General features: G+C 32.8%; 1 protein-coding gene and 1 non-coding gene across 2 annotated transcripts; both read left to right on the top strand.

Moving 5' to 3' along the window:
• The first annotated feature begins 5,034 nt into the window (after positions 1 to 5,034).
• On the top strand, positions 5,035 to 10,614 carry LOC114394858. The gene is made up of 2 exons (XM_028356526.1): positions 5,035 to 5,808; positions 9,639 to 10,614. Exons 1-2 carry the CDS (start codon positions 5,523 to 5,525, stop codon positions 10,007 to 10,009), a joined length of 657 nt encoding a protein of 218 aa, XP_028212327.1. The 5' UTR covers positions 5,035 to 5,522; the 3' UTR covers positions 10,010 to 10,614.
• Positions 10,615 to 10,915: 301 nt separating this feature from the next.
• Positions 10,916 to 11,079, top strand: LOC114397779. The gene has a single exon (XR_003663404.1). It is a non-coding gene; the product is annotated as a U1 spliceosomal RNA (small nuclear RNA).
• The last annotated feature ends 11,945 nt before the right edge of the window (positions 11,080 to 23,024 follow it).

The raw sequence follows: 23,024 nt of genomic DNA, 5'->3' as shown, positions 1-23,024 counted from the left end.
ATCCTACTATGGAGAAAAGGATGAAAAGGCTGATTCAAAAGGAAGACAACTAAATAAGAAGAGAGGGAAGTTTCCCCTCTTTAGTTGAAGCAAAAGAATGAAGAGAGGTTGTCACCAGAGTGACAACTATCAATCTAATGGTAGAGGGATTGAAAAGGTGAGACACTCTTTCAGATTAAGGTTTGAAAGGATAAGGAAAAGCCTTCAAAAGGAACCTATATTCTGTTAAGAGGAAGCAAGCCCTTGATAAAGGACAAAACCAGATAAGTTCTTATCCATATGGACAAAAAGGCAAACTCAGATGACCACAAAAATCTTCCAAGAAGGAAAAAAAATTGAACTTTGAGTTGGAAGTCTAGCCCATGTCTATATCAAAAGCAAAATAAAGCTTCTAACGTCCAAGAGACCAACTAGAAATATCATAAGATAAGCATAAACCTTTTATATAGGTTTTGAAGAAACAAAACCATCAGAAGCACAAAAGATACTTCTAAAGTTAGAAGAAATCTTATTAACGCGTCTATCTCACTCTCTTAGTCGTCATAGAGAATGGTAACCCGAGTTTTGACCATTAAGCCTGAAAAAGTATTTTTCTCTATAGTACTTGTTAAAACAACCCTCTTTAGAAAACTTGCATTTTCTCCAAGAGCTAACTTTTAATAAGATAAAAAAGTTATCATATTTCTCTCATTTCAGGTCAAAAACTCAAAATGGTAAAAAATGTATGAGTAAATGTTAGTCGTCTTATACGACTAACTTTTGAATAAAAAACATTTTCCAAAACTTGTATAGTTCCCCAATTTATGGTTATTTTGTAGTGATTTTTGTAAATAAATCTTGTTTTATGGCTAAAGCTGTCTCTAGAATATGTCCATTGGATTTAATGATGAAATACGTGCAATTTCAGGTGAAAATGAGGCTAAGTCATGAAGTGCTAAAAGTGACAGTTGAGCTTAGCTCATCAGTGGACTAAGCGCGCATCCACTGCTAAGCACAGCTTCAGCGCGCTTAGCGCGACAGAAGAATCTGGTAGGGCATCATCATCAAGGCCGCGCGCTAAGTGCGAGATCAGTGCGCTAAGCGCAGCAGTTGTCTTCAGCCAGGCTTAGCGCACGACTGACACTAAGCGCAACATCGGGAATTCAGAGCCTATTTAAAGCATGTTTTGTGCAAATTAGGATACAATGCCCAGGGCAAAAAATTCCACAACACACCACAGTGCCTATTTCGGGAAAAGAGCTCTGGAGGCAGCAAGAGGAGCAACTTTTGCAGAGATACCTAGGTTTTGTAAGCTTATTATTGTTAGGGTTTCTTCTGTAATAGCTGGCTAAACACCCTTGTTGGGGATTTCTACTGAACAACTGATGTAATTATTTTCATATCTAATTGATTGTGTTTCTTGTGTTCAATGCTTCTTTCAGTACTTAAATTCTGTATGCTCTTGGTCTGATCATCCATTTGTGTGCCTAGTTAGGTGATTTTAACATTGAAAAATGTATTGTTGCCTTAGAACTTGAATGAAGCAGAATTGAAACTTAGTCTTACAAGAGGGATCTGCGAATTAAGTTTTGGTTTTAAGTATGTTGTTACAATAATGCTGTTTGGTCTAAGTCTAGTCCAACAAGAGGGATCTGAGGACAAAGCTTAGGCTAAATTAGTCTAAACTTTCGTAAGCTATTTAAGCTAAGTCTAGTCCAACAAGAGAGATTTGAGGATGAAGCTTAGTTTAAGTTAGTCTAAACCTAGGAGGGCTGTCTAAATTAAGCCTAGTCCAACAAGAGGGATCTGAGGGCGAAGCTTGGATTGATTCAAGTGGTCTGTTAGAAAGACCCAACACTTCTACCTACTGATGTCAATTTTACTTACTTGCATTTTTATTGTTTTTAACCTAGACTTATTTTAATTCTATTTTAAACCATCAATTATCAATGTTTCTTTCAACAATGCTTTGTTTATGAATTTAACCCTGTCTTAGACTAGTTCCCTGAGTTCGATACTCTGATTCATCCGTTTTAATTTTAAATACTTGACGATCTGGTGCGTTTTTCGGCATACCGGATTTCCCTTAAACATATTTGTACAAAGAAAAAGTGGACCAAAAAGTAACTGCAGGGGAAATCCAACAGTAAATTTTTACCGTTTAAAACCTTGTATGTTCTCTCTCTGTCTCTGTCTCTCTCTCTCTCTAATATCTTCTCGAGATTCATATCTTCTTCTATCCCTAATGACTATTTTATATATATCTCTTATACATCATAAACAAATAATCTTATTAGCCACAACATTTCCAAATCTTCATCTCAATTAGTTCATGAGAATTAGATCAACAACGAGAAAATTCACAAACACAAGCTCCTCAAATTCATCTCATAATAGTGAAAAGCCTCATGTTCCATCACCTAAACTCTCAAGCATATCAACTACCTCATCTTCCTCCCAAGAATCTTCTTATAGAACACCTATAGATGATGCATTTATTCTAAACCCTTAGCCTATTTGTGTGATTCTCCTACTATTCCTTCAAGAATCTCAACCAAGAGTGTCTTCTACTGAAGGATCATTGGCTGCTAAAGAAGAGGTTGGTGTGTCTAGGAGCAGAAGGAAGTTTATTCCTAATAGAAGAAGTATGGAGTAGAAAATCAAGAGGAAAGAAGAGAAGACATATGTAAAAGGGAATGAAGAACAAGAGGAAGAAGTAGATTTTGATGCAAAAAATGGAGATATCTTAAGAAGAAGAGCATGTGGGTTGCTTTTCAAGAATGGAAGAACATAGGTGTAATGGGTGGCAAATACTACAACCTCAATGAGGTTGAAGATGAAGGATGACCAGTTAAGAGTCTCATTATCAATGAAGAGAGGATGAGTTTGTTCAACATTCGAGAACCAATGTATCCAAGGCTTGTGAGAGTTGTCTATGCCTCATCATATCAAGCCAAGGGTGAGAATGATGCATGACCCCTTAAGGGGCAATTTCTTACCACTGATGTGTTAGTAAACCTTGAAGGATTGGCAGTGTATCTGAATCTTCCCAATGAAGGATTACAGCTGTTTCATAACAACTCTTTTGAGTTGGTTGGAACCTCTCGAAAAGATGTTGTAACTCACTTCATTGGGAAGAACAATGTGGATGTTAAGTCCAAAGATCTTCCTCCTATGGTTAGATTTATTTATAACGTGTTGCCTTGTCATTATGCCCAGAGGAGGAGGGACTGTTGTAAAAGTAACAGATCAAAATCTTTTGGTTTTGTACTTTCTGGTGATGGAAAAACAGAAGAAGCTCGACTTGACCTATCTAATTGCAAAGTACATGACCTCCACCAGAAAACACACAGTCTTACCTACCTATGGGATGTTGCTCACTACAACTTCATTTAAAAATGGAATTCATAACTAATTTCGTAGGCTCATCATATTCAAATTTGATGATGAAAAATCTACGTTAACCACTCTTGAACCGATTTCGTATTCTAAGATAGATTTGGACCGACGAATTTTGATGATTTCAGTTATGAAGATATCTAGTCGATTTAATCTGACTATTTGTGTCAATGTTGATTTCAATTTTGATGTTACTGAATCGATTTCAATTTTGAAGATTCCGGGACAATTTCAATTTTAAGATGTTGCGACAATTTTAATTTTGAAGATATTGAGACAATTTTATTTTGAAGATTCCGAGACCATTTTAATATCAGTATGAGTCGTCATTAGTGTTGGAGGCTCTTTGCTCCTGTAATAAATTGTACTTACGATTAGTTTATTTATCAGAGTACAACACGAGTCATTGTTAAAGTAAAAACTTATAATGCAATAGTTAAGGAATTGAGAGTGAAGATAGAGATATATTTTTATCTAATGGATGAATAACTAATTTAAAAATACAAATTAAATATTTACTTCTCTAAATAACCATGTCATTTAATTAAACAAACATGATAATTACTTCAAATCCGAAAAAATGTTATAAATACGTAAAATATTTAAAAATCTTATCATCACATGTCATGATCTTTTATAGCATAAATTTAGGATTTGAGAGCTAAGATAAGATATACATATATTTTTGGTGTAATGGATAAATAACCAACAGAGTATTAAAAGGTGCTATAATAATGGTAACTAACCAGTCGAATTAATTTACAAATCTGAAATAAAATTAAGTTGAATATTCAAGAATCAAATTTTAAGTTGAAAATCGGTACCCAGACATAATTTGAAATAACATTAGGCCAAATTGCAAGAAAAGCAAGTTTAGCTAGCAACGTCCAAAATGCAAGTTTAACGAGAATGAGATAATCTCATTGAATAAATCTAAAACAAGTGCGTACATAAATTTCTAAATGCAAGTTTAAATTATTTCATTTAAATTTCTATTTTTATTTATTTATTGTCATTTTAGTTTAACATAGGCTAATATTAACATTTAAAATATATTATTTATCAAGAAAGTCTACCTCAGATGATTTAATAACATAAGTAATTTTTTTTTAAACATCTTAGGACTTGAATTCAATTTTTAGGTAACACAAAAATTACATATAATTTTTTAAAATTTTAAACTAATACAGTAGTTCACACATATTAAACTTTTAAAATATTATTTAAAATTTCCTTAATTTCAAATATCTCTTTAAGGTGGTTTACTGAAGTAAGGTATTAATTACGATTTGTTTTGTTTACTAGTCGTTCGGAAATGTGGAGATCTTGACTCGTAAACGAAGTGATTTTTGCATTTTACTAGAAAAGAAAAATTGACTGAAGACACAAACAGAAGACATCGCGTTCACATAGGCGGTACTGTTGACATGCTTGACTGAGACTCTGGGTCCCATGATACTCTGATTTCATATTATTTTACAATTTATTTATTTCATTTTCTTTCTTACGAACGAATACATTCTTAATAATATGAGATTTACATCACTTTTATATTTTATTTTAATTTAAATTTTTTATATCAATTCACTTTTTTTTTTTTTCTATTTCTTCTCATTTTATCGAATGGATCCTTGGAATACGAAACTCTTTTTTTGAGCCTACACTTACACACACAACACAAACCCTCTACGCGAAAAGTTTTTTTCTCTCAAAAGGGTTTAAAGACCTTTCCTTTACCTAACTTTGTCTCTTTCTACTTCAGCCATCTCTTCTCTGCCTCAACCAGCGATGGTGGAATTTTGAGCCTTTCCCTTGAAATCAATGCATGTAAAGACTAAAGCTTTGATGATGCATATTGGTTTTTCGTTAGCACATTCATGTGGGTCATTGCGTGCTTCTATTAGTTTCAGCAAAGTGGCAAAAGGGTCTGTGTTTGTTTGACTTGAGGAGGGTTCTTCTTTTTATTAAGTGCAAAGGTAGCTGCGTTGTGCGTGTGAGTGTGTGTGTGTTTTTTTTTTTTTTTTTTTTTTTTTCATTTTGAGGCATGAACTACCTTGTGGGGTAGATTTTGATTTTCAAACCTTAAGTGATAGCACCCCATTTGGCAAAAGTGAGGATTTTTGTTTTTTGGAGAACGCAAAAGGATGATTCAGTTGTTGTTCATGGTGATTTTTGTCGAGGGGGTTCTGGCATTTCTTTTGTTGGTTAAGATAGGACCTTTGAGAGATCTTGTGATAAAGAGCCTGGATCAGTTGAAGATGGGGAAGGGTCCAGCTACAGTGAAAACCATTGCTGGTACCATGTCGGTGATTCTCCTTTCAAGTCTCATGAGCATTGTCAAGATCCAGAACAAAGGTGCTAAACTTGGTACTATGTCGCCCATGGATCAAGTTCTGTGGAGAACTCATTTGCTCGAGGCTTCACTGATGGGTGTGTTCATACTCCTTTCATCTGTGTCATTTGCATCCCTGTTTATTATTTTGCTTCACTGCTTGCCATTTATGTCAGTTCTAAACTACAAGGATTAGTGTTGATGCACATGCTAGTTCCTAAAAGCAATGTTTTAAATTCTGGTTGTCTTGTGCCTGTAGTTGCGTTGCAGCTGTTGTAGGTTGATGTGGTGATACCGTGACCACATCTGGTTATGTGGTTGGCTGGTAATTTAAAACCTTTCATGACAGATAACAAAATAATGTGCCAGGGTGTTGCAGGTCCATGGTTTTCTTTTAATAGTTTTTCTCATGCAATGAATGTGTGTGTATGGATAGTAGAAGAACATTCTTCTGCGTATGGTTTTTGTGGTTGTGGTATTTTTCTCTAAATTGTTGTGTCAGGTTCACCAAATATGGTTGATTTATTAATATCTCTGTATAACTGTTTGATTTGAGCTCTGTCATTGAACTTGTTTTAGAAAATATATATTTATAATCTCTTCAATTTACAAAGAAACTGAAGGAATATTGGTCATTATTAAGTTGCTATTAGAAAATTGACATATAAAAATTCTTTTTGTCTCATTATTACTCCGCATAGTTCTGATTCTTATTCTTCCTGAATTTAACCGTGTCTTATTTGGTGCTCATGAGTCATGGTGTTCCATACACAGGAGTAGGGAATTGTAGATTTGTAATAGGAGAATAAAATTGGAGGAGGGGGGGGGGGGGGGGGGGTGTTAGAAGAGGATGGTTGTGGGCTCGAGAATTCTCATTATAAATGGATTAGCTCTCATGTTCTTCATTTTTCGATATAAAGTACCTTTTTTGTTCCTAAATTCTGATCCGGACCTTACACATATGCATTATACATGTATAGAAGTAATAGTTCGTAATTTTAAATCTGCCAGATTTTGTGATTGAATATTTAGTTGATTCTGATTAAAATCACTTCTGTAACATCACACACATGTTTGTATAAATTAATCGTAACTCACGGATTTTGGATTTATTCTTTAATTTATTTGTTTATTGATCTTTCTTCCCTGATAACTTTGTGGTGCACATAAAACGAGTACTGAATATTAATATCACATAGAACTTCAGTAGATGAGAGCCCATTCTTAAGAGTAATGTTGTTAGGGGCGAGGAGGTCCTATGTAAATGGGAGTTCCTCAACATTAAACCGATATGGGACTCAACTACTACATCAATCCTGCCAATTTGTAAAGTGCAGTGAACCCAGTCCTGACTCCACAGGGTGGATAAACTGGGTTTTGACACCACTTGATGTAGAGGATAGCTAATTCCTAAAAGGTAGATTATTAATAGGAGAGCCTCTATGTGGGAATTTCCATGTCTCAGACCCAACTGATATTTGACCTACTCCCATATGTCAATTTAGACTTCTTAAAATGTGGGAATCGTGATTTCAATATATGTACATACTATACACTATATAGTGTTGCTATGTTTTAAGAAATAAATTAATTTCCCCCCAAGGATAGTAATAGCAAGCATAATGCGAAAGTCAATGTAGCAGAATTTAGATCCTACTCAAGATTAGTAGGGGGATGAAATATCGTAAATCATAGGATTATAGCATGGATCATATGATCTTACCTAAAATGCAAAATTATATTAAAAAAATATATGCATAAAAGTAACATATACCGCAAATAACCTTAAAATCACTAATAAAAGTAAACTTAAATTGAAAATGCATAAAACTCATAAATCACAACCTAACAATTCCAAATATAAAAACATAAGATTGGAAAAATGATAGTTGTAAACAAAAAGAACAAAGAACAAAATCGTGTATATATGAAGTTGTCAAATATTTCCCACTGGAAGACATTTCCAACCAGTCTGCAGCAGTAGCACGGTGAACAGATCAGAACAGAATAGTGAGTTCACTATGAACCAGAGCGTACAAAGCATTGGCATTTCTCTTGTTCGAAGTGTTGGAATTTCAGACATGTGTCCAACATCGACACTTTCCCAACACCTGTCCAACACATGTTGGGCACCATTATCGTTGGGAAGTCCCACATCGCCTGCCTCAATTCTTGGAGTGTAGCTTATATATTTGTTGGACAACTTCACTTAATGTCAATTTGTTTTAAGATTAAAGCTAACAAGGTATCAAAGCCTGTAGCCCATCTTCATGAATCACCGCCTATTCTGGTAGACATTTGTGGAGGTGGTTGTTCTTGGGCTATTGGTTTTAATTACGATGAAATTTAACCCTTAATTAATAGGTGTACATTTAAAAAATTATTTTTTGTTGGCTTTAGTTGAGCCAACACCTCCATATAGGTGGCCATACTTTGGTACTAAAAGAAAGCATTCATCTTAGAAAAGGCAACTTACGAGGGTCTCATTATCATGGAAAAAAGGTGAATATGCAATGTGGGGGGGGTCTTGGTGTGTGCTATACTTTGGACATTAGGTGTTGGAGTGTCCATGTCACATTTGTGCTGGTGAACTCTGAACAGAAGAACACGAACCCAAGTCCAGAACAGAACTTTTGAAGAAGCGGCCAGTCAGAGAGGAACCTAGATGAACTCAGAACCAAACAAGACAAAACGAAGAGAGTGAGACAATGAAGACAAACCCGTAGACCAGAATTTTTGGAGAGAAAAGATGAAATGAAAAAGAGGCAGAAAATGAAGACAAATGAGGCAGATTGTGCTGCCTTAGAATTTACATTTGATGGGTTAAAAAAAACTAGAGGGTAGACTTTTTTTAATGAAAAAAAGGGTTTCATGAAGCACGTTAAGATCGGGTGTTTTAAGTGATCTTACATGTAAGTTCATTTGATTCCAAAGTTCCCACAAAATGAGCTGCAACATGAAATCAGGATTGCCCAGCCTTCAGAAAATTGTAAAACTGCAATGTTACATTAAAGACCATGATTTTGACTTTTGGTGGCAGTATTGAAAACAGCTGATTAAGCAGTGTATAAAATTGAATAAGCTGATATGGGCTTTTGGTTGAATGGTAATATAAAACATCATTTACTGGTATTATTCGTCTCATGCTTCACGATCATCGGGTTGGAGAAATACCCATGCAGGTCAAAACATAATTAGGATGATGTAATAATACCAATTAATGCTTCTTAATGTGTGCCAAATGCATGGTAAATACTATTATATGGGTTTTATTCTATTGGTTTTTGTACTGTGTTTTTAGTTAGAGTTGTTTGTAGAAATTTCAGAAGTTCTGATCAGGGATTTTTTCGGTCTTGTGTTACACTTCTTAAAATATGGATAAAGTATATACTATTAGGTGGGTTTTCCTCCATTGACTTTCATAACTAAGGTTCTGACACTTGTAGAATTTGAAGTATAGACCAAATATTATAGGATAAGTATTGGAAGTATCTGCATCTGCTGTTATGATGTTTTATGTACTTATTTTTTGGTAGAGATATGGTGTTTTAGTTTCCCAATTGCCACGTTGGCATATGTATTCTATTGTTCAAGTTTATTCTGTACTTGAGTTTATAATAAGCTTGATGCCTGTACAATCTTATACTTTTATTTCTAGGCCTTGTTCAGTTTGATGCTGTGAGGACACTGGACACCAATTTTCTTGTATGTTTCTTAGGGCCTGTTTAGTTTAAGGAAATGATTTTGTTTTCATTAGTAATTAATTACAAAAAACAGGAAATAAAGTGAAAATAAAGTGACACTTGTAGTTATTTGTGAAAACAGAAAATGAGATAAAAACATTTCCTGAGACCAAACAGGCCCTTAGAATAAGCATACATCTTAAACTAGATTATCTTGTCTTACATGAATTAATATGGTCTTGCAGGTTTTACATTATTCCTTGGATTCCTAATTGATCGTACCCACCATTATCTTCAAAAGCTTATTAATTTAAGGAGTAATGCGGGAGCTTCAAAAGAAGAATTGGAAAACCTTAAAAAAGAAACTGTCCAACTTAAAGAAAAGGATGAGAAAGCATCCAAGGAGATTAAACAGCTAAAGGAAGAACTTTCACATCTGTCCAAAAGTTTGGAAAAGATAAAATTGGAATCTGAAGAGAAGGATAAGAAAGTTGAGACCGCCGAAGCACATGTTGCTTCCCTCCAAAAGCAAGCTGCAGATCTACTGCTTGAATATGATAGACTCTTAGAAGACAACCAAAACCTTCAGGCTCAAACACTGGGACACAAGAGTTGAGGAATGACTGAGATGCATTGATAAACAAAGTTTTGGGGGTGAGACTTCATTAGGACCATCCCTAGTTTTGTTGCTAAATCTTTATTTTGGAAAAAAAGTACTTGTTTGGTCCTTTTTGAGAATGCAACATTGACCAAGAGTGCTCTCTGCTTAAGTTTATAAGTCTTACAGTTCATTTTTAGTTTGTACACAATTTTCTTCTTAGATCATCGTTTTACAATTGCTCCATCTAGTTTTTGTTTTTACCCCCTCCTTTTATTGTTTGGATGAATATATTGAAGGGTTATTGGCAGGACAGATACTTCTCAAGAATTAGGAAAGGATTTGTTGAATTTCAACATGATAACTGTGCCCTGGGGTGCATCTGGCCATTCCATTTTGTGCATAAACATTAAGCACACTTGTTAGGACTTCGGAGTAATATTGTTGGTTCTGCTGCTATCTGCACCCATTGCTTCTCAGGTCAAAAAATGCATATAATGCATTTGTTAGCTAAACAAGTATACATACAAATATGAGACATAGATAACAGTTAGGTGCAGTATGTTGTTTCAAACTGTTATATGTTTGTGTCTATGATTTATATATGCATCAGTTCAGATTCACGTGTAAGAGACTAGATTATATATTTTATCTGAAAAGCTTACATTTAAAATAATTGGAGAGCTTTATGCTGCAAATTTTTGTTTTGAAATTCAACTAATCTAAGCCTGGAATGAAGTTTACCCAATTTGAAAAGATATGTTTCATTGTAAAGTGATGTGTAGCAGCTGAGTCCCATGATGAACGCGGCTGCTGAGTATGTATATGTTAAAAGTATATGTAGATGAGTCCCACATGGAAAGAAGCTGAGAGATGTTTATAGAAGCAAGTATACAAAACAAGCCTGATTAGCAGCATTGAAGCATACATACCTGGACCGGGCCAATGGGCTAACAAGAAGGTCCGTGACCTAGACAGGTGACCTTCATTGCACTTGGAAGGGTGCTGGTCTAAGGTCTCCTTCCTCTAGAAGGAGATCCTATGTCATATTTTTAGACAGTGGGAGTTTGTGTTCGTACGGCTCCCTACAATACAACTAAATAATGAATTTTTGTTTATAGAATTGTTAGTAAATTAGTGAATATTCATATGGCTAGGGATAGGTATTGTCCTTAATTTGCTTTTTTGACTAGAGGACTGTTGTTATATGCAGTGTGCATCTTGCTTGTATTGTCAATAAGGTTATGCAGTCCAAGAATTTATGAACTGCTTCTCAAGCTTTCTTGTGAAGTGTTTTTTTTTTCCTCTTTTTTTTATTATTTGTGGAAATCAAAGATAATTTTTTGTGGATAAAAAAAAAAAACTTCACAAGAAAGCAGGGGAAGGGCATGACAGCGATGACGACCTTTTTAAATTGTTTTAGGGTGGATCAAGGGGACAGTTCTCTAGACACTTATTAATCGGCTTAAGCAAAAGGTAAAAATGGGTAATGAAAGTAGAAATTCACGCCAACATTCTCCATGATAGTGTATTTGTGTTTTGAATTCATCCATTACCCTTAGTTCTGGATTTTATGTGTTATGCTCATGACTATTACCTTGTGTTGCTAGATATTTGTGTTTTAATTTAAAATTTATAAATATATATTAATTCTATTTTATAAAATAAACTATTTATTTTAGATTTTCTTAAGATTTTGTTTTAATGAGTCAACTAGTTTGTTACGCTTGTTTTATATTTTTGTTTGTTGCACAAGGTGATCCATGCCTATATATATCTCTATTTTCTTTTTTAAAAAAGAACAACACAAGTAGATAACTTCGTTCCTTTCTCCCAAATATCTTCTCTTTCTTTTCCTATAAAAACTTATTTTTTAGAGTAAGAGCATTGGTGTTCAGAAGGTTCGGGGATCTCTTCGCTGCACACGATCGAAACCAATGAGTTGTCGTATCTTGGGAGAGGAGCACAATCGAATTTTTCTATGAGGGCAGTGAGGCGTTTTCCCTTTAAGGATAACATTTACGCGCTTCAACCCAGACTATATTTTTCTTCCCCTAATTTATTTTCATTGTTCTTATTGTATGATATATATTGCATTGTTGATTTATGTGGTGTCAATCAAATTATTTCGCTACTGTTATTTTGTTATTTAATTCAAGACTATGCATCTTCTTCTTATTTATTTCTTTCATTTTATTTTAATTTGTTCCCAACAATCATAGAGAGAAAAGTTATTTCACTTTCTTCTTGCATAGTCTTTTCTGCTGTAGCATTCTATCTTATCAAAATGTTTATCATGAATATGATTTTGTCATTTTCTGATTAGCCAAGAAAAAAATTACGGGTGAAAATGCAATGCATTATGTTTCATTAAAAATGTTTTTATTATATTATTTTATTTCCTGAAATTTTAAATTAGTATGAGATTGTTGAAAAATATTTTCTTTGTCAATTGTATTTTTGTTTAAGGTAAAATGCTTTTAGAATTAGTTTATGTGAAAAACTAAAAACATCTCACTACTTTCATTCTTGCCTTATAAAGTTATCTTTTACTTGGTCAAATGATCCTATGAACACAAGTCTTTAAAATCACGACGTTTGTTGTTTCGTTTTTTAATTTCTATTGTTTAACATTATTATTATTACTACAAATATTTTGTTGCTACATGTTGACTTATTGTCTCTTTATATATAACTCATTGATAAAAGATAAGCATGTGAAAATATAACACACAAAAACAATAAAATAAACACTTTGGTGAAGCTTTACATTCTGCATGTGGTATTCTTAATAGAGTACCTTATAAAAAAAATTTAAAAAACATCTTTATGAGCTATGGAGAAAAAGAGAACCAAATATGAAATACCTTAAAGTGTGGGGGTGTCTATTAAAGGTTAATATCCCTATTAATAAGAAAAGGAAAATTGAAAAAAAAATCTTAATTGTATTTTGTTGGAAATTTTTTACATAATACTTCTTATAGATTCTTAGTTGTTAATTCAGAAGTGACTAAAATTTCTAATGTTACTATTATGCAATCTAAAGATGTCATTTTCTTTGAAAATCTGTTTCCTTAAAAAATAAATCGTTAAATCTTTATATGGTTTGAAACAAGCTCCAAAGCAATGACACAAAAGTTTGATTAAGTTATTCTTTTGTATGATTTTCAAATTAATGATAGTGATAAATGTGTATATGTGAAACAATTTGATGATAATGGATGTGTCATTTTATGTTTGTATCTGGATAACATATTGATATTTGGTAGTAATATGCATTTCATAAATGATGTGAAGTCCTTATTGTTTAGAAACTTTGACATAAAAGACCTTGGTCAAGTAGATGTGATTTTGGGAATTAAGCTTATAAAGAAAAATGATGGCATGACTTTTATCCAATCTTATTATGTTGAAAAGCTATTGAAGAAGTTTAATTATTTTGATGCGAAACATGCTTTTACTCCTTATGACTCATCCATCAAGTTAAAGAAAAATTCGAGTAAAGGAATTTCTTCACATAAATATTCTCAAAGTATCGATTCTTTGTTGCATTTGACAAACTTCTCTAGGCCTGTCTGATATTGCACATGCAGTTATGTCTTTGCTTTAGCTGGTTGTGTAGTATCATGAAAATCTACTAGACAAATTATTATTTCACATGAAAGCAAAAATTATTGCTTTAAATACTTCTACTAGTGAGACTGAATTTCTTAAAAATGTATTATGCGATTTGTCATTGTTGAATAAGCGTATACCTCCAATTCCATTGCATTGTGATAGTCAAATTGCTATATCTAAAGTGACTAGCAAAGTTTTAATGAAAAAAGAAGACACTTAAGAGTGAGACATAAGTCTATAAGAAATTTGATTTATCATGGTGTCATTTCTCTTGACTTTGTCAGGTCAGAAAATAATATTACGGATCTGCTTACAAAAGGGTTGACGCATCAACAAGTACTTGAGTCATCGAGAGGAATGAGACTAAAGCCCATTATTTAGTTACAACAATGGACACCTGTCTCCGTGTGATTGGTGATCCCATGAATGGAGTTCAACGGGTAGCAACAAAATTGTTTGTTGACTAAAGTACACCAAAATAAAATTTGGCGGAGTTGTTTTGTTTCTCATTCCTATGACGAGGTGTATTATAAATTGTGGCAATATTAAGGTTGAGGTATTTATATAGGTGTATTTTTTGGTATAAAAAAAAACCTCTTAATGAATCCGATGACAATTATTGTAGGGGTGGGGGTCACAAACCACTCTTTGAGGATTCACCTAGTGAGTGTGGTGGTGGGGCCACCACTGTGAGATATGGGTTAATCTCTAAGTGACACTCACAAAACAAGATACAAGCATAGAGTCATGTAACGTGCTACCACTGATTAGAACCTAATTGAACGTCAATATTGTAGGGGTTGTCTACTAAAATCCGGTTAAAGAATGTGTAGTTCAAAACAATTACGTCACTACATTTTTCTCGGGTGGAAGTTCATAAACACTAGGTATAATGTTCAAACTCGGAAGGTTCGTTATACTGAAATACAATATCGCATGCTCTTTCTCTTATGTTTCTATACAAATTATCTTTTAGAAAATATATTTTAAAATTTTAAATTATGTGGGGGAATGTTGGTAAATATTTGTGTTTTAATTTAAAATTTATAAATATATATTAATTATATTAATTCTATTTTATAAAATAAACTATTTATTTTAAATTTTCTTAAGATTTTGTTTTAATGAGTCAACTAGTTTATTACGTTTGTTTCAACAACTATAGGTTGGTTTTCAATAGTCATATTTGCAACGATCATGTTTTTGTTTGCTACACAAGGTGATCTGTGCCTATATATATCTCTTTTTTCTTTTCTAGAAAAGAACAACACAAGCAGATAACTTCGTTCCTTTCTCCCAAACATCTTCTCTTTCTTTTTCTATAAAAACTTATTTTTTAGAGCAAGAGCATTGGTGTTTAGAAGGTTCGGGGATCCTTTCGCTGCACACAATCGGAACCAACGGGTTGTCGTATCTTGGGAGAGAAGCGCAATCAAATTTTCCTACCAGTGTAGTGAGGCGTTTTCTCTCCAAGGATAGCGTTTACGCGTTTCAACTCAGACTATATCTTTCTTCCCCTAATTTATTTTCATTGTTCTTATTGTATGATATATATTACATTGTTGATTTATGTGGTGTTTATCAAATTATTTCGCTACTATTATTTTGTTATTTAATTTAAGACTATGCATCTTCTTCTTATTTATTTCTTTCATTTTATTTTAATTTATTTCCAACATATTTATGTTTTGAATTCATCCATTACCCTTAGTTTTGGACTTTATGTGTTATGCTCATGACTATTACCTTTCTGTTTTGGGGTGGTCACTAATAAAGATAAAAAGGATGAAAGACTCCCGTAGTAAGAGGTGAGTAAGAGGTGAGGATGAAGAAAGGGAGATGCTGTAACTAGATTTTTCATGTATTGAAATGCTTTATAAAATAGTGAGAGAACGGTGTTTATGTTTGAATGTGTGAATGAATGAATGGCAGAGATATTTGAAGACGAAGTGTGTGAGACTTTGAGTCGTGTGTGGCATTACAGCTAGAAAGCACCGATAGACCTAGGCAAGTATATGACATACGGAAATACACATTTTAAAACTTATATGATATGAAATGATTGTAATATAACTTAAAATTAGTTTAAGATTATTATGAAATACTATAAATCTTAAGATATTGGAGGGTATAAAAAGGACAGGATTCATTATAGACATAATACAATGTTATAGAAGGGCTGATGAATTTAGAGACAAATGGTGGGTTGGTGAGAAGTTGTACTCACATAAATAATATTTATTTGATTATAAAAATATTGTAATTTATCTAATTATCATGATGATAGTCTCGTTTGAATTTAGTATAAAATCTTAAAAGTAAAAAAAATGTAAAATGTAGCTATGGAGTATTTGAAGTGCTAGTAAATCGACGTGGGTAGAAATTCATATGCTGAGTACAGGAGAGTATTTTAAAAGGTGTAAGGTCTATATTGTTTGGTTTTGTATGCATTCAATTTGTTTTTGAACTCTTAAACAAGTTAGTAAGTGGCATGGTGTAGTGCAAATCTTCCTGTTACTCCACTAAATAACTAATCATTTTCTGACTTTTTTTTCTACATGATCTTTTTTTTTTTACAATTTTTTCTACTTGGGTCTACCATATGGGAAAGTGAGTTTCAACATTGATTAGAGGAGTTACAGTTTTCTTGTAACAAGAATTACTTCTTTTATTAAAAAATATTTTTTTTTACCAATTGGCAAAGAGTACATACATCTATCAAAGAATATGACAACTTTAACTTGATTATTATTGCATCTAACTTATGTTACAAATTTATCTTAAATGTATTTATTTTTATTTAATAGAATTGGACAATTGAACAATACTAAGAAAATGGGTAAATAGTCATTTTCATTCATGAATGTGTAGAGCGCTGATAAATTCATTCCCAAAAGATGAAAATTTAAATTTTAGTTTCCGAAAGTGAAAAAAGTGCGATAAATCTATCCATTTGTTAACTTTTGTTACTATTAATAAAAGAGTCTACCTGACACATTGAAGGACGAAAATGATTATTTACTCAAAATATAATTTAATATTGATCTTTTTCCCTTTTAATCGTTACAAACATAATATTACAATCAATACTTAAAGAAAAAAATAAGCATGAGTTAAAACAAACATAATAATAATCATAATATTGATCAATAAGCATAACTTGTCTATTGTTTTGTAATTTTTAATATAGGTTAGGAACTTAATTAAGGAATAAAGTCTCTTCCTTAAACTAATTGTCAAAAAGTGAATTGAATGTTGGTGATTCGTCATCCACCTGATTGATCCGTCAAAATTTCCTCATCTACAAGTATTTTATCATAATCTCAATGCTTGATTTTTTTAATCAAAAGTTATAACTGCACTTTCCTCTACAGTGCATCTCCTCACTTTATTGGAGACAAATCTTGCATGATATTCGTTAGTTTCATAATTATAAAAATTATTTTTAAAACACAAGATTCATAAGAATATTCAAACAAGGAACTAAAATGTTGCAAATGTTGAATTAGTAACAAGAAGAAATATTGTTATGTACGAGAAGTGAAATACAAATTCATCAATTGCTACACCTTCATCTTGGGCTAACATACTTATCTCAATCATGAGTATCTTAGTTTATAAAGCCACCACTATCATAAAGATCTTGACATTGATGAACGATCTTAGATCTCGTGCTTTTCATATAACTTTGCACATCATTTAAAGTAATCTAGAGATCTATCTCAAGAAATAAAATAAAATAAAATTATTACCAAGCAATTATTGTGCTATATAAAAGAGATATTGTTGACTATTTAAAAATGTCTCACTGACCCATCATTATTCTTAGAGTCTTGCCTACTTAAGTGTTGAAGTATCTTTGTAAGTATTATGATCATCACAATAGATTTCACCAAACAATAAGATGGACTCCTCATTCCTTATCATCATCTAAAAAAAACTAGATCAATGTTCGACATCACTAGAAAGAATATGCATGTTGATGATGATCTCAATCTCTTTAGACTGTGATTTTGAAAAATTAATCGGTTAAAATGTTTCTTATCCTTTCTTCTACATTTTCCCAATTTTTTTTGAATGTCTCTTAGAATTTATCTTGCTCATAATTAATTTTTCATCCATTTGTTTTTCTGCATTCATTACTTTGCATTGGTTCAACAATTTGCTCTTTTTACCAGATGATGTTTTATCTAAAAAGATGGGCAATGATATATGGTATTGAATTTGAAAGGGAATATTTTTGCTCTATTTAATGTGTTTGGTTACTGATACAAAATGCATCTCCTTTGTATCTTGCTTATTGATACAATGTTAGAATGGTTGAAAACTCTTCTTTAAATTTCTTTATATCTCTTTAATCAATTGATTTTTTTACAAAATAAAAATTTATTTTGATCTTATTACCTGCAAGATCTGTTGATATCAGAAAATAATTCATGTGGTGCTTCTCTTTGTTGGACAAGTGGTCTCAATAACTTAAGAGGAAGGTGAATTAAGTTTCACAATTTTCCCACTAACAAGCTTTAACCCCCCTTTTAAATGATATACTTAGAATGCAGAAGAAGAAGAAGAAGAAGAAGAAGAAGCAATCAATTTAATAATGTTCTTTTAAATGCATAAGATAAAATTGATTGCAATAACACAAATGAGATAAGAAAAGAGAGTTATGCAAACTCGATTTATACTGGTTCGGCCACGCCCTGTGCTTACGTCCAGTCCTCAAGTAACCCACTTGAGATTTTCCACTATCTTTATAAAAATTCTTTTTACAACTTCTGAACACCCAAGGAATCTCTTTCCCTTGTGTTAAGGAAACTCACAATTCAAGAGACAACCAGTCTCTTGATTACAATTGACTTTCTGAGAAGAACAAAAAGATTTCTCTCCTTTAGAGTGGATAATACAATTCAAAGTTCCTGGATGAACTCTCAATAAATTTGCAAGTGTTCGTCCAAGAGTTGTTGAGAGAACATTTTACAATGAAGTTCTCTTGGAATATCTCTTTCTTGCTTTTTGAAATCAGACACACACATATATAGGCCCTTCGTGCCTTTTCAAAATGGTTTGAAGAGATGTGTCTTTTCAAAAAGCTTTTTCTAAATTTTTACAGGTTTCTGTTAATCGATTATACAGTTATATTTTGAAGGGTCATGACTTTTGAATTTGAATTTCTAGAGTTTCATTACTAGTAATCTATTACAAACATCTGGTAATCGATTACAGGTTCAAAATTCAAATTCATAACCCTTTTTAAAAGTTTTTTTTTTTAAAATTGTCTTTTGGTAATCGATTACACTGCCTGGTAATCGATTACTAGAGCCTTGGATGTCTTGGAAACACTTTAATTTGAGGCAAGACTTGATCTTGAGTTAATCCTGAAGCAAGGCTTTGTTTGTTGAAGCAACCTTGTATTAATCTTGAAGCAATGCTTATCCTTTGAAACAACCTTGTTTGATTCTTCTTTGGCATCATCAAAATCATGTTTTCATCCAAATGTATGCAAAGGGAATAATTTTAAAGTATAGAATTATCTGTTTATTAGAGAAATCATGTGTTCTTTCACTTTTGTGAATTTTTTGTTATTCATTGATCAAGAAGCATTTGTTCTATGCAAATAAACTAAAGTTTATGATCTTATATGAACTGCACAACTGTGCCATAAAATAATTTTAGATTTGTGTTTTTTCAAGGTGACCAAGAACTTAGCAAGAGTTTTGGAATTTTGGTGGTTGAGAAAAATGGTCAATAGAAGACTTTGGAGATTAAAAGTATAACCCACTATTAGAAAAAGAGGCTTCTATGACGCACATACTACGTCGGTCGCTAGAAACCGTCTTAGAATAATAGACAGTGACATTTTTGTAATTATCATTTTGTAAACAACGATGGTGGAACAAAACCCTTCTTGAAATGGATCATACAATGACGACTCTTAGTATCACTGTCATAGAAATGATATATCCACGACGTTTTCTACTAACACTGTCGTGGACTTCAAAGTCAATTAAATGAAATCGTGCTTCAAGTCAGTCAGAGAACGTCCCTGTTGCCGCGACGTAGCTAAGACATTCACAAACTATCATTCCTTCCCGAAACTGACCTCACGTCTCCAGCACTCACTGTCTATCGTATACCTTTCTTCCAAAATCGGTCTGTGGAACAACGTTCTGTGCCGCCATTTGGTTCAGCATGACTGTTGAAGGTTTGTTTTTAGGATCTCTTTATCGGCTGTAAGTTTAAAGCTTTATGGGGTTCTATGGGTTATGAATTGCTAGGGGTTGAATACACCATTTGAATGGACTTCTTTAATGTACTCCCATTTCGTATTTTGAACTTATTCATGGTATTTCAGCCCTAGGTCTACAAAACATGCAGTTGGTGTTACGATGGATTGTTCAGTTAGTTGGAGCTCCTACTGCTCCCTGGATAGGTAACATTATGATTTTGGATAGCACTGTGTTCTTGTTCCTGTTGTTGTGCTTGGTTTATACTCTGTTCTTCTTGCTTGATGGGTCAAATTCGTCTTTGAGTACCCATTGTTGTTGAGGCAGCTGATTGGGAAGTTCTTTGAATCAACAATCCCTTATTGATAATTTCATTGTATGGCAAGCAACTTCAGCCTAGGTGGCGGAAAAGTTGTATTTTGACTTCCTTAGTATCTTAGATAGTTTCTGCAAAACAGATTCTAGTTGTTTTCAAAGATTTTTGGATTCTATTATGTCTTTGTAAATCATGATTGAATTGAGTGGCTCTTTTTAAGGTCTGATTTAGAAGCTATGATCACAACAACACTGAGTCAGATCAAAGGGTCTTATACCAAAATTCACATCTAATTTTCCCATTTCAAGGAAAAATTGCTTGAGAAGTTGCAGTTCACTTACAAAGGAAAGATCCTCCCCAATTAATTACTATTAGAATATTAATATTAATACTAATGTAAGAAAAATAATAGCTATATGACAAAACTAATACATTGCCAAAATAGGAGGGTTTTTTCTTTTTTCTTTTTTTGGGATTTCTTGCTAGTACTGTCAAGGAAACAAACCTATATGTACACTTTCATGCAAATTATAGAACTGATTATACCTAACTCTAGAATGCTATCAAAACTCAATGCCAGTATTTATCTGAATGGAGAAGGAAGGGTGCCCAACGGAGGATGAACTCTTAGAACAAGATCCCAGTTCCCCATATTTCCATTCCACTTTGATATGCCAATCTATAAGACAAACCAATTACATTATGATACATAAGCATTGTCCTTCCACAATGGACTTTGAAAATAATAGTTAGTACTGATAGAGTCCACAAATTTTCATTGTTATTGTTATTTCTCTGACTAAAATTAAGCACATATGCATATATGTATGTACATACTGACTCCTTCCACAATGCACATACTGACTAAAATTAATTGTATATTGACTCCTTTGGAACTGTATGAGTCATGAATTCATCAAACCTTCTATTCCATTGTCTAGGAGACTATTTCAAGCCATAGAGGGACCTTTTAAGCTTTCAAACATATTCCTCCTTGCCTCCAATTTCAAATCCCTTAGGTTGTTTCATCATAATAGTTTCATCTAACTCTCCATACAAGAATATTGTATTTACATCCATTTCTTCAAGTTGAACATCAAATTTAGTTTGACAATAAGTGAGAATACCTCATTGAAGTCAATTCCCTCCTTTTGAGTAAAGCCTCGGGAAACAATTCTCGCTTTAAATCTGTCATGTTCACACCTTTTATACCTTCTTTCTTTTTGAAAATCCATTTACAACTACCCACCCTTGAACTAGTGGGCCTTTTTTTTTCATCAAATCCCATGTATTTTTGTCATACAAAGACTTAGTGTCTTCATCCATTGTAGTTTTTCACTTGTCCTTCTTTTTACTAGCTAAAGCATCAAATACCATGCACAACAGTGAGAGGGTGTTCTAGATGGTCCAGAGATCAACATCAACATAGTCAAGTGTTCCTTTTGTTCTCTATTAACCAACATTGAACTTTACTTTGTGGGCTTTCCTGTAGACATAGTCTTCACAGAATGTCAGCTTTTCCACTTTGTCTCCACATAGCAAATTCTATTTTTGCAGCTCAATCAGACCCTTTTCACTCATATGGCCCAACCTTATGTACCATGGCTTAGTCTTATACACCACCTTCTCTGATACAGAGGCTACTAAACCAATTACAATGTGACCTTCCATTGAATAGAGACTGTGCTTCCTTTAATTTTAGGTTTATTTTATCCCTTGCCTTGCTCATTCTCTACATACAAATGTAGACTTTTTTTTTTGCACTAAATTTGATATATTGTAACATTTATATTACTTTTAATTTAATATTTTTTTAAATATAGGTATTGAGAAAAATAAATAAATTATTAAATTAAGAATAACATATAACAAAAAAAATATAAATATCATATATTAAGTGAAATATAAATTAATAGATCAAAATTAATATACATGCATTATTGCAAAAACGTCATTCTACATCGATTATTTGCTACATACAACGTCGGTTATTGACCGTCGTCATAACAAACGTCGTATTAGAATGTGCGAACATTCTAAGACGGTTGTCTCTACGACCATCTTAGAATGTAACACATTCTACCTCGGTCCCACACAACCGTCTTAGAATGTGTTACATACTAAGACAGTCGTCGTGAGGACCGTCTTAGAATATAACACATTCTAAGACAGTTGCATGAATAAGACCGATGTAGAATGTGTTACATTCTAAGTCAGTCGTGGAGACAACCGTCTTAGAATATATTTTTTAAAAAATATTTTTTGTACTTGGGTAAGCTTTGCAAAAATCTCCTGAATAATATATGAAGGAAATGATAAACCTTATAATTAAACAAAGATACTACTACTACTATTATGTTTCTATTGATGCTTGTATCTGAGTACTGAAAAGAAAGCGTGTTATAATGGGAAGATCAACACATATAAAATTGCTATAAAGAGTGTCATTAGTGTATAAAAAGTTGGCATATCATTTATAATCCAAAAAAGTGAATTTTGCCTTCCAGTACAAAAAGTTGGCATATCATTTATAATCCAAAAAAGTACAACAAAAATTTATATTACAACAACCAAGTTTTCCCACCTGGTGAGGTAGCACATGGATCAAAAGATACCATTAGTGTATAGCAAAATCCTTATACAATATATTTTCTCCATATAAAAAACCCATGATAAAGGGAAACAATTTTGGGAAATTCTGCAGAGAGAAAAAACACACAACAAAGAAAGAGAAAAAACACACGATGCAGCCTAATGCAACCCACAATGAAGGGCCTACTGTCAGCACATACATTTACATTTTACACTCCAAGGGTTAAGAGAAAAATATATATTAATTCTTAAAACATGATAAATAGAGTGAGTGATAGAGGAT

This window comes from Glycine soja, chromosome 18 (assembly GCF_004193775.1).
Source record: "Glycine soja cultivar W05 chromosome 18, ASM419377v2, whole genome shotgun sequence".
In the NCBI taxonomy this organism is placed as follows: Eukaryota; Viridiplantae; Streptophyta; class Magnoliopsida; order Fabales; family Fabaceae; genus Glycine; species Glycine soja.
The sequence above is the reverse complement of the archived record's forward strand: the minus strand, read 5'-3'. Positions and strand labels throughout refer to the sequence as shown.